This window comes from Hyla sarda, chromosome 5, assembly GCF_029499605.1.
Source record: "Hyla sarda isolate aHylSar1 chromosome 5, aHylSar1.hap1, whole genome shotgun sequence".
Lineage (NCBI taxonomy): Eukaryota > Metazoa > Chordata > Amphibia > Anura > Hylidae > Hyla > Hyla sarda.
The window spans coordinates 171,573,467-171,586,882 of record NC_079193.1 but is presented as its reverse complement, the minus strand read 5'-3'; the positions used below and the strand labels follow the sequence as shown (position 1 = coordinate 171,586,882).

At 40.8% G+C, this 13,416-nt stretch overlaps 1 protein-coding gene across 2 annotated transcripts in view; it reads left to right on the top strand.

The window, feature by feature from the left end:
• COL15A1 (collagen type XV alpha 1 chain) overlaps positions 1-13,416 on the top strand; it is a 369,611-nt gene that overhangs the window by 154,975 nt on the left and 201,220 nt on the right. For both annotated transcript variants that reach the window (XM_056520745.1, XM_056520744.1), the window contains one exon: positions 2,303-2,432. In XM_056520745.1, the coding sequence (XP_056376720.1) occupies positions 2,303-2,432 (130 nt within the window). The remainder of the gene's footprint in view (positions 1-2,302; positions 2,433-13,416) is intronic.

Sequence of the window (13,416 nt, the reverse complement as noted above, 5' to 3'; positions counted from 1 at the left end):
GCAGACTGGCAGCTCGTAGTGTTTAGGACTCCAGCATGAGTCTGAAATGCTTGCTGCCAGGACTGGTAGGGAGACCCCTAGTGGTCATTTCTTCAAAGAGGAAAATTAAATAGAAAGAAACATATTTTTTAATAACATGTAATTGTAAAAGTTATTCTGCATACATTAATCTATAATATATCAAAAGTTTTTTTGATGAGCGGTACCCTTTAATAATAACCTATTCCACACTATATCATTCTTTAAGTACAGTTTTTCTTAGCTATAATGTGAGTCTTCACACAGCATAAAATATGTGGATTGTCCGCCCAGAAAACATGGGTGCACATTCCTTACATTTGAATAATCCATCAGGCGCCAAGACCACTTGGAATTTTGCCGCCTCATAGACGGCAATGCATTTCCGAGCAAGGCTAGGCTATTGTTTTTGCGGACGGCAAACTGTGCAGCAGAATACAATTGAAATCAATGGGACTCTGCTGCAGCGCAATGTCTGTTTGGAATATGCTGGTGGAATTCTGCACAGACATTCCATGCTGTCCTAGTTCCTGCCAGATTATTCAAATGTGCGGAATGTCTGCCCATGTTTTCCGGGCGGACATTCTGCACATTTTACGCTGTGTGAACATACCCTAAGGCCTCCTTCACAAGGGCTTGTTTTCTTCATGGCAAGGTTTCTTGATGCCCCTGCTGAAGTTAATTTTTTTGCACAAATTCTAGGTGGTTTCTTTCTTTAGCATGTGGATGTCAGAAATCATTTTGCTAGAACAATACTATGCTGCAGATTTTCTAACCACAATTCTGCGCTAAAAAACTAAACAAAACAGCAGTGTACCCACCTCATATGTACACTGGAGATGAAAATTAGAGAACAATTTATGAACACTTGATTTTTTCAGAAATAATGTAATCTTCATTATCCACACTGTTGTCGGTTTCTTGGCCATAACTTTGTCACCAAGGATTTTCCAGAGGCTTTCTATTGGGTTAGATCAGGACTCTGGGCAGCCATTTCATTGTTTCACTGTATTCAGTTTCAAGGAACTGCTTTACCCGTTTTGCTGTGTGACGGGGCATTGTCCTGCATGAATATTGCTGGCTGATCGAGTGATGAACGCAAGGAAGGAACCATGTGTTGCTGAAGAAGGTTCTGATACACACTTGCATTCACTTGTCCATGTAGCTGTATGAGAGGTCCAACTCCTGCTGCAGAAAACATTCCCCAAACCAAGACACTTCCTCCTCCACCTTTCACTGACTTCTTTACACACTTTGGGTTCAGTCTTTCCTCAGTTTGTCGATGAACATAATGTTTCCCATCAGACCCAAATAAATTAAACTTTTATTTCATCACTAAAATGAACTCTGGAGCACTTATCTGTCCATTCAACATGCTCCTCAGCATAGGTGAGTCTAGCCTTTTGATTCTTACTGCTAATGAGAGGTTTGGTCACTGCAGAGTGGGCTTTCAGCCCAAATGCTCTTAAACGTTAAGACCCTGTATGACGAGACAGATCCTTACCCTGTTCAGTGCTGAACTGGCGAGCAATTCCAGCCGCAGTGTTGAAATGATTACCTATGGAGATTCTCCGAATTATTCTGTCCTCTCTTGCATTTGTCTTTCAAGGCTGACTTGAAGGAGTTTGTGATGTTGTAAAGATGCAATATTCTAGAAATCACAGACTTGGAATGACCAACTTCTCTTGCTATGGCTGATAGGGTCACCCCTTTGGCCTTCATCTGGAAAACCTGTTGCCGGAGGGTTTCAGTCACTTTGGAACGGCACACCAGTTAAATAGGGTTTGTCAGATCATTAAGGAAATTAGTATTAGTTGCCATATTAACACCGATAACTTGCAGGTATAAAGTGTTTTCTACTTTTGATCAGTGTTCTTTTTCAATTATCTCTTTTACATCACATTTTTATTCTGTGCTTTGGAATAAATACAATTTATGAAATAAGCTTAACATACTGCTATTTTACTCATGTTATTATATATTCATATTAGGACTACACTATGACATTGACATTTAGGAAATTATGTGTTGTTCTTAAATTTTGATCTCCAGTGTACATACACTTATTATCACAAAACAACAATAACCTCTAGCTATTCCAGCTACAATATATATTGCACCACATGCAGTCATGTAATAATTATGTAAATCTGATTAATTATGCTATATTATATAACAGATTATATGCTCCATTATAAAACATATCTAAAAGTATTTTCCATTGTGTCACAACATTTTAAGGGTTGATGAAGAAGAAGAACCATAACCAATATTTTTCTTTCAGCCAAAAGCAATACATGGACCAGTAAAGGCACCTCCTACGGTTTCAAGCCACATCGAAGAGATGGAATACTCTGGCTCTGCTCATCCATTAGAACAAATGAGTCATGGAAGTAATGCAGAAAAGCAGCCAGGTACAAGCATTTTTCCATTAACTTTTTTTTTCTTTCTTTTTTTTGTTTTTTTCAAGTCTGGTATGAAAACTTAGGGGAGATTTATCAAAACCTGTGCAGAGGAAAAGTGGAGCAGTTGCCCATAGCAACCAATCAGATCGCTTCTTTCATTTTTCTTCTTTTTAAAAAATAAAGAAATCTGATCTTTCTTCATCTCACATCTTATGACCTAGTTACTTAGACTGAAAAAACATATCTGTAAGGTACAACCTGTCTCAGATAAATTCGGTTTATTGCTTAACAAATTATTAAAAGTAAAACTGGCTTTCAGGTGCTGAATGTGGTTAAGTGGAGAAGATATGCTTTGACAACTTAATGTAGCATAATGTAATATTATGTGTCACAGTGTCACCACACTAAGCTGTTTCTAGGGGCAGGTAGTGCAGGTGACACTGATGATAACCAAACATACCTGCCCGTGATCAGTGGTCCTCTTCTCCCGGTACCTTCCTCTGTTCCTTCCGTTTGGCCAGCAGGCTCGGGTATGGTTATCATCAGTGTCACCCAAACTACCTGCCTTCCCCTGCTTGAGGGTCTGCTCACACATCTAGATTCTCTGCAGTTGATTTTGCTACCTATTTAGGTCAAGAGGTAGCAAAATCAGCTGACGAAAAGCGACAGAAAAATACATGTGTGAACGTACCCTAAGTCTGAGTCTGAGGCTGGGAGGGGCGGCTATGACTATGAAAGTTCTGCTGAGCCACATTACACTGTGTACAGCTGACAGGATATATCTGTCCATTGAACCCCTTAATGACATGCAACGCTTCAGCGAGTAATTTCGTGCACAACGTCGTACATCTACAGCATGGCTATGTAGCGAGCACAGGAACTGTACTTGCTACATAGCAGGTTAACCCTATAGATGCCCTGAGCAATGCTGATCACCGCATCTATAATGAAAATTGAGTTTCGGGAAGGCTTATCGGACCCTCAGTGGACCACCAAAGGTCTCATTCCTTCAGCAGACAAAATGGCCAATCTAGAGTGGCGGGTCACTACCCCCACCCGAAGCGGGGCCTACTAGGCCCCCTCCATATATCTCTATGGGAGAGCCTTTTGGCCATCTTCGGCTCTCCCATATAGATACCGTATATGGAGGCAAGTTATATTTAATTCATTTATCATATCACTTTTCTCGACTTTTCTTTTTTTCCCCTTTTCATTGATGATTTTGTGAATTTTATCAAATTTATGATGGCGTCCACCTTGATCACAAGTTCAAACAAGAATCACACCCAAACAGACTATTTGTAGGCAACCTATTTCATTATGGACACCTTGCTAGTTTTGGTTAAATCCCCTTTTGCCTTCATTTTTCGTGGCATACCTTCTGAAAACATTCCTCAGATTTTGGTCTATATGGACATGATGGCATCTGGCAGTTTCTGTAGATTTGTCAGTTGCACATCCATGATGGGAATCTCCAGTTCCAGTACATCTCAGAGGTGATCTATTGGATTGAGATCTGGTGACTGTGGAGGCCACTGGAGTACAGTGAACTCATAGTTCAGGTTTTAGATAATGTGAGCTTTGTGACAAGGTGCATTATCCTGCTGAAAGTAGCCTTCAGAAGATGTGTACACTGTAGTCATAAATGGATGGACATAGTCAGCAACCATACTCGGGTACAATGTTGCGTTCGAACAATGCAAACATGAGGAGTATACTTTGTTTACAAATACGTTGACATTGATGCCCACAAATGTGAATTAACCCCTTAAGGACTCAGGATTTTTCAGTTTTTGCACTTTCGTTTTTTCCTCCTTACCTTTTAAAAATCATAACCCTTTCAATTTTCCACCTAAATATCCATATTTTGGCTTATTTTTTGCGTCGCCAATTCTACTTTGCAGTGACATTAGTCATTTTACCCAAAAATGCACGGCAAAACGGAAAAAAAAATCATTGTGCGACAAAATCGAAGAAAAAACGCCATTTTGTAACTTTTGGGGGCTTCCATTTCTACACAGTGCATATTTCATTAAAAATTACACCTTATCATTATTCTGTAGGTCCATACGGTTAAAATGATACCCTACTTATATAGATTTGATTTTGTCGCACTTCTGGAAAAAATCATAACTACATGCAGGAAAATGTATACGTTTAAAAATGTCATCTTCTGACCCCTATAACGTTTTATTTTTCCACGTACAGGGCGGTATGAGGACTAATTTTTTGCGCCGTGATCTGAAGTTTTTATCGGTATGATTTTTGTTTTGATCTGACTTTTTGATCACTTTTTATTCATTTTTTAATGGTATAAAAAGTGACCAAAAATGCGCTTTTTTGACGTTGGAATTTTTTTGCGCGTACGCCATTGACCGTACGGTTTAATTACTTATATATTTTTATAGTTCGGACATTTATGCACGCAGCGATACCACATATGTTTATTTATTGTTTTTTTTTACACTGTTTTATTTTTTTTATGGGAAAAGGGGGGTGATTCAAACTTTTATTAGGGAAGGGGTTAAATGACCTTTATTAACACTTTTTTTTAACTTTTTTTGCAGTGTTATAGGTCCCATAGGGACCTATAACGCTGCACACACTGATCTCTAATCCTGATCACAGGCGTGTATTAACACGCCTGTGATCAGTGTTATCGGCGCTTGACTGCTCCTGCCTGGATCTCAGTCACGGTGTCCTGCAAGCTGATCGGGACGCCGCCATTTCACTGTGGCGGTCCCAAACAGCTCGACTGAGCAGCCGGGTCACTTTCACTTTCACTTTAGAAGCGGCGGTCAGCTTTGACCTCCGCTTCTAAAGGGTTAATATCGCACATCGCCGCGATCGGCGATGTGTGGTATTAGCTGCGGGTCCCGGCCGTTGATGAGCGCCGGGACCGACACGATATGATGCGGGATCGCGGCACGATCCCGCTTCATATTGCGGGAGCTGGCGCAGGACGTAAATATACGTCCTGTGTCGTTAAGGAGTTAAAGGGTCTAATAGCTAGATGGTTTATTCATAGTTTATCCCATTATATGTGGCGAATAGAAACGTTTTAGTAGTTTTACCAATCTTTATTGCATTCTGCTTATCTTGTTTGTTTTAAACATGGTATATGTCTATATTTGTAAGGTTTAATGAAAAAACTAGTAACTGCATGCCTGGCTAACAGAAAGAGCTCAATATTGAATGTCTTAGATTAAAGGGGTACTCCGCTGGAAACAGATTTTTTTAAATCAACTGGTGCCAGAAAGTTAAACAGATTTGTAAATTACTTCTATTAAAAAATCTTAATCATTCCAGTACTTATCAGCTGCTGTATGATCCACAGGAAGTGCTTTTCTTTTTGCATTTCCTTTCTGTCTGGCCACAGTGCTCTCTGCTGACACCTCTGTCCATGTCAGGAACTGTCCAGAGCAGGAGAGGTTTTCTATGGGGATCTGCTGCTACTCTGGACAGTTCCTAAAATGGACAGAGGTGTCAGGAGAGAGCACTGTGGTCAGACATTATAATAGTGGGAACAAGTGTTCAGGATGTGCCATAAAACGTAACCTTTAATATATCACAATAAAAAGTTAAGAATTAAGTGATGAATTAAGGTGAAATTGTATGAAAAAAGCTTGGTCTAGATTATATAGGAACCAGGCTCAATCTAGAGTTTACCAGAATATGTCAACTCTGAGCTGCCAAGACCCTGGAAGGCAGCAAATCCACATTTAGTTGCATATGCAGGGTCACAAAAACCGCAGACGCGTTTCTACCATCCTGTTAAGGGTGGCGTCATCAGGGAGGTATATCAACTTAAACAATAAAGACCGATAAATTATAGACTGATAAAACAGTACACAAGAGGTAAATTACTCATAGGACCTATGTAGGAGAGGTATTCCAAATATGTCTGCAACCTGAGAGAATGCTTAATGCTTAGTTTAAAGCCTTATAATGCACATGTGCCCTGTAAGGGAAAAAGACAGCGAATGCAGAACATATATGATTGGTCCCAGAAAGCAATGCCAGGTCCTGGCGATCCAAGGTTCCGTTGGTTACCGGAGCCACAAGGAACAACCTGCTTCATGCAGGGAGCCGGAGTTTGCTGGTTCTCTCACCGAGTACAGCGAAGCAGTGGCGTCTCACGTCATACAATTTCACCTTAATACATCACTTAGTTCTTAGCTTTTTATTGTGATATATTAAATGTTACGTTTTATGGACCATCCTGAACACTTGTTCCCACTATTATAATTTTGGATGCTGGATAATTAATTATGGCTATTCTGGTTGTACGTGGGACCTGATGCATAATACCACAGTTACAGTTTACTGTGGTCAGACAGAAAGAAAGAAAATTCAAAAAGACAAAAACTTCCTGTGAATCATACAGCAGCTGATAAGTACTGGAAGGATTAAGATTTCTTTAATAGAATCCCATTGAAAACAATCTGACTTTGCTGCCGCAGAATGTTTGTGCAGAATATTCATACGGAATTCTGCACGGACATTCTGTTGTGTGAACATAGCCTAAGAGCACCCTAAATTGTCACAACCTAAAGTCTCAAGTATACCACGATTTGCTCCTGAGAGCCTGAATCACTTTTTTGTTTAGATTGGTTCTGTGAACCAAAGGGTACAATGTCCTGTTTATTTATCCAGATATAGAAGTAGTGATTACTCCACTCCCACATATATATTTGGGGGAGATTAGGAAAAAAAACCTGTACAGAGAAAAAGTGGTGCAGTTGCTCATAGCAACCAATCAGATTGCTTCTTTTATTTTCCAGAGGGCTTTTTAAAAATGAAAACAAAAAAAAACTGACTTTTCTTCTGCACAGATTTTGATAAATGGTCCCCCAATGTGTTACAGGTAAACTAATTCTACCCCTCAATGTCATTTGTAATTAGACAAGCATCTAGCCTCATTTTTTTATACTGTTATAATACCTGCCATTATATTGGTATATTATCTGCCTATATTATTATCAAAATCTCCTTTAATTCACTTGTGAGAAATGTCTCCTAGCCCTTAATATATTCTTAAAAAGAACCAGTCCTTTGTATTGACACCACATCTACTTGGACTTTTAAAGGGGTTATCCAGGAAAAAACTTTTTTATATATATATATATATATATATATATATATATATATATCCACTGGCTCCAGAAAGTTAAACAGATTTGTAAATTACTTCTATTAAAAAATCTTAATCCTTTCAGTACTTATGAGGTTGTTAAAGGGTAGCTCCCACCATCCTATTTTTTTTTTTGCTAGCCCGTTCCCCCCCCCCCCCATTCCCCCCCCCCCCCCCCCCGCTGCGGCACTAGCCCGTTTCCTCCTCCCGCATACCCGTTCCCTCATTACACTTGCAGTCACTGCAGAGTCTGGCAGCGGGTGTGCAGGGACAGCGGAGGCAACGAGGCGGCGGTGATGTGCGGGAGGAGTGGCCGGGGAGCCAATGCTCTCGCTCCCGCCTGTCTGATTGACATGCAGGGAGCGAGTGCAGCCTAACTGAAAAAGGACTGATTGCCACTCCAAAATCAGTCCTTTTTCAATAGCCGGTTTTTAAATGTAAATTAAACCTTTTTAATGAAAACCAAAATAATAAAAGTATATTAGACATATGTTGTAGTACATAAGTACTAAAACATTTAAAAAAATAAAGTTGGTGACAGTGCCCATTTAAGTTAAGGTTGTTCTTTTCTGTCTAAATCCTCTCTGAGGACACCTGTCTCGGGAACTGCCCAGTTTAGAAGCAAATCCCCATAGCAAACCTCTTCTAAACTGGGTGGTTCCCGAGACACGTGTCATCAGAGAGCACTTAGACAGAAAAGAACAACCTTAACTTCAGAAGCTCATAAGTACTGAAAGGATTAAGATTTTTTTTAATAGAAGTAATTTACAAATCTGTTTAACTTTCTGGAGCCAGTTGATATATAAAAAAAAGTTTTTTTTCCTGGATAACCCCTTTATGTCTTATATATCTGTGGTATCCCCTTTCCAAGCTGACCAAGCCTCATTTTTTATTTTTCTACTTCTACTTTTCTGCTTTTTCTGGGAGACATCAATATCATTTCATTACTCTAGTCACCCACCTTTGTACCCTCTTCAATTATACTTAAAGCATGGGTCCTCGTCTTACTTTTTTTACAGCCATAAATTTTATTTGCTTTTTCTGCTTTGTTTATACACAGTCCTTTACTTGTTATGTAATTGTTATGACAGTAAATCATTTTACATTTTGAAAGGAATCTCACTTTCATTGAAATACATTATATTCACGAAGAGGAGAAAAAATACACAGATTTAGTGATTTACCATAACTATACCCCATAGAAGAAATTAAAAAAATGTATATTGCACAATAAACAGTAAAAGAAAAAGAAGAAAAATAATGACTAAATAGCTCTTAAATTGCTGCAGACTTAGAAGCACAACGAGATACCTGAGTGGTAAACACCAACAAAAGAACCAATCATGTAAAATCTTTAATTTATTGAACATTTATCAAAATCTGACACACATTTAAAATCATAGCATAGAAAATTTAAAACAAAGGCATGACAGATCCAGAAGAATAGAGATGACACGGATAGCAGATATACATGGATTACAGGGCAAATCTGTCCATTCAAAGGTAGCAGCTAAGTCTCCAAGGGATGCATCAAAGACACGGTGGTATATAAGAGTGGTATGAAACACAGACCAAAGACAGCTAAAAACAAAAGAGCCTCCTGTCATGTATGCTGCCCGATATCTACCAACTCAAACCCCATGGTACACGGTGGTATGACCACACATACAATATAACATAAAGGATATAAGAGACGTACATACATGAATGAAACATGAACCAAAGACAGCTGGAAAAAAATCAAGAAAAAAAAACCTAAAAACAAAAGAGCCTCCTGCCATATCTGCTGCCCGATACCTACCAACTCAAACCCCAACGTACGGTTCGCTTGTGCTTCGTCAGGGGGGCGTCTAAAACCCCCATCTGGGTGGATATATATATATATATATCATAAGCTGGCCAATACTCATTACTCGCATGAAAAATGACAAGTGAAGTGTCCAATGGTCATTTAGTACATTTTAGCATCCTCCCCTCATCACCTGTGTAATCATAGAGATACCTGTGAGAGTAAATGGCCAAGTGCTATGTAAAACAGGATGCATCACACAGGATGCGTCTGTCACTCCTGACTGATGCACGTAACATGATATAGTCATGTGGTGCAAACCGCAATGCTACGGCTATTAAATACAAGCTGAAGAGACGTAGCATAGAGGAGGCCAGGCACCGGAAGAGCGACAGATCACTGACCAAAGTCATGTGACCGTAGATTGCGATCTCCATCAGTGAGCGGGGCAGGGCCAGGAAAGGCTGCACCATTCACTGAGCATGAACACCACCGCATCACGCCCAGTCAATGGGAGGAACTTCCCTGACAGGGGTAAGGCGGTAGAGAAGCAAGGGGAGTGCACAGTAGTTAGTGATCCACCCACAGACTGCAAGTAGCATGCCGGGAGGTTGCCATGGTAACAAGGGCCTCACATAAACATACAGGACAAACAAAAACAAGAAGACAGAGAACAAATACAGACACTAAAAGTGACCAAAATAAATTAAACAGTGCACGAGTGCGCAATACTTACTACCACCAACACATCTAATGAAGGGAAAGAAAATGACAAGATGAATACATATTAAAAAAAAACATAAAAAAGGGGGAATGAAAAGGAATAATGATGTGAATATGTACGAATGTGAAGCGTGTGTATAGAGTGAAAAAGACATAAAAATTGCATGGTGTATATGGAGACCAATAGAGTGAATGATACAAAATATAATAATAAATATGAGGGTTGAATGAAAATTAATATGTGGAGTATGAATGGTGTGGATAATAAATGATGAGATGTGTATGGTGAAAAGAAATAGATAAAAAAAAGAAAAAGTGAGAGAATGAATTAAATTAATGAGATGAAATATGTACATAGTGTGAAGTTGTGGTGAGGGTGCGATGAAGTTGAAGTTGTTATTACCCTAGGGGTAGATGGCATTAACCCCTTGTGTTTGTGATGCTAGGGCGTGGTTATCCTCTACACCACCCGAGGCATGGCAGCTGGTTCCTGGGCCAGGCACGGGGCAAATAATCACTCCGATGCAAGGTTACGGAAAACGGCAGCTTTACCGAGGCAGACAGGTGTTATAGTTTTTACAGCTCAGTAAGGTCCAAGGAGATGACCAGTGACTTTAGGAGACTTGCTGGCTTGCTGGGACTTGTAGTGGAATTGGACGTAATTATGCAATTCCATGCTGACTTTAGCAGACTTGATAGATTTTACTATAACTGACTAGACTTCTCCACTGTGGTTGCTTACCAGGTTTTGACTTTCACCTGAAGGGGTACACAGTTGATGGAAGCGTGGCTGCGTGGTTAGACTTTGGTCTCCCTTAGGACACCAGACACTCTCACGTCTTGACTGTCCTGCACCTCAGAACAGAACTGAACTAGCTAGCTCCTCCCTAGTATTTAAGGGAGCAATTTGGAGGACTCCCATAGGTCACCCAAAAGTCACCTGGTCACTGACACCTTCCCTGGTTACATGACTTAACAACAGGACTTAAAGACATATTCACTTAAATACAACACATTAACCCTTTATATGAACCATAGTGTGACAAGAGTCCTGGGGAGTGTGGGGCCAGGGGACTAGGACTGAAAGGACCAAACAGTGTACAGAAGGGCCACTTCTGTACTGGGCCACCACAAACTCCCCCTCTTAAATTAAGCCATCATCTACATAAAGTTCTTGAAGATGGGTGAGGGACTAGGCCACTGGCCCAAAACAAGAGTAAACAGTTCCTGGGGCATTTTTAGTGAATGTCCTGCACAGGGCTGGTGAACTGAAGAAAAGAGTTCATGTGGCATTTTGAACAACGTCCATACATACTCAAATAATAGGGTGTTTGAACTAGGGTGAAATCAACAACAATTTTATATGGGGTTCTTCTGACTTTTCAACTGCTTGGTTATAGTTAGTATGGATCAGCTTCCTGAGGCTCTCTACCTTGATGCCTGTGCTAATGGGGCCCATCGGCATGTATGCTACTTCTCCTCGTAACATTTGATAAGAAGTGATATTGACATTGTACAATACATGACAACAATACATATGTATACGATAGCTCTGCCACTCTTATGTGCTACTTATGACCTCCAGGTGATCTCTCTGGCCACAAGAGAATCCTGTGCACAGTGGACAGGAAATAATAGACATTAGATTTGACACATTTTGTGGACTGATATTCACTAACTATTAGGCAACAGTCCTGACTGGATATGACCTATGAACATTTTATGTACACAATACATAGTATGTAAATTACTGACTATTTTATATCTTTACTGACTTTCTGTACATGAAATTATATACTTTCTAATGACTAGACAATAATAGTATATTTTTTGACTACTGACTATTATATACTTAAGTGCTTTGCTCACGGTATCTAGCGGGCTTAAGGGACTTCTGGAAGCTCCGCAGGTACTTCTTCATCAGACACTGAAGCTTGAACTTGATCTGGGATCAGTTGAACAGGAACTGCCGGTGCATGGACTGGAGAGGCAGGGGCTACCTCTGGAACCTTGGGAGCTGGTGCATAAACTGGAGCCAGAGGAGATACGCCAGGAGCCCGTGCACTGACTAAAGCTGTGGGGGTCAACCCCGGTGCTGGAGGTAAACAGATAAACGCTGGCTGAGTCAGTGAGAACATAGGGAAGTCCATTAATGGATGTACCCCTTCGCCAGGAACATACTCTCATGCTGGTCTGACACTTGGAGGAGGCGGTTGTGGGGCCGCAGGAAGATCTTCTTTTAGACAGATTTTGATACAGTTTCTGTAGACGACCTGTGGCTCGTACCTGGGCTTCTGGACTTCATGGACATCGGATTCAGGGTGGGGAATATCCGTCATTGTGTAGGGCTCCATCTCCCAGATGGAATCCAGCTTGTCTATTCTCGTAAATTTTCTTAACCAGACTTTGTCACCCACCTGCATTGCCTTGGCTGGGGCATGTCGGTTGTAGTCGTCCTGTTGCCCTTGTCGGGCCTCGCCCATTTTTTTACTGACGATCTCTTTGGCCTCTTGAATCTGCCGCTGATGATCAGAAATCCACTCATGAGATGCTTGAGGAGAATTGTTGATCGGGGCTTGCAACTCAAACGTCCGGTCTTTAGGTAGTTGCCCGTGTCGAGCCATCATCATGTAGAAAGTGGTATACCCAGTAGAACAGTGCACAGTATTGTAATAAATCTCCGGCAACTCAGGTAGTAACTGGGACCATTCTTCTTGTCTTGACACTGAGGCTGCTCGCAACATATGGATGGAGACCTGATTGACCTGTTCACTGAGTCGGTGGTTCTGAGTTGCAGTCGTGGAATTGAAAGAGTTCTTTAAATAGTTGGGCCTCAAAAGCCATTCTACGGTCATTTAAGACAGATTCAGGACATCCAAGGGTTTGCACCCACTTAGAGTAGAACATCTGGGCTGTCATCTTGGCTGTGAGATCTTTAATGGGGACAACAACAACCCACTTGGAGAAGTGATCCATCATGGTGCATAAGTATACCGAACCGGATAGGAGACAGTTTCACATGGTCTAACATGACCAATTGGTTGGGTCTATCACTCTGGATGGAGTGGAGGGGTGCTCTTGCGTCCTTGCACACTTTCTTTGTGACGTTGCAGACAGAGCATTCACTGCACCATTTTTCAATGTCACTCCTTATTCCAATCCAATAGAATCTTCAACGGACAGTGACTTTAGTCTTGTGGACTCCAAAGTGTCCCGACTGGTCATGATATGCATTGAGGACCATCGACGTGTCTCTTTGGGGAACTAGAATCTGATTAAGTCGATCAGCAGAGACCAGATCCAAAGAATTTCGGTATAACAGTCCTTTGTGCACAAACAGTCGCTTC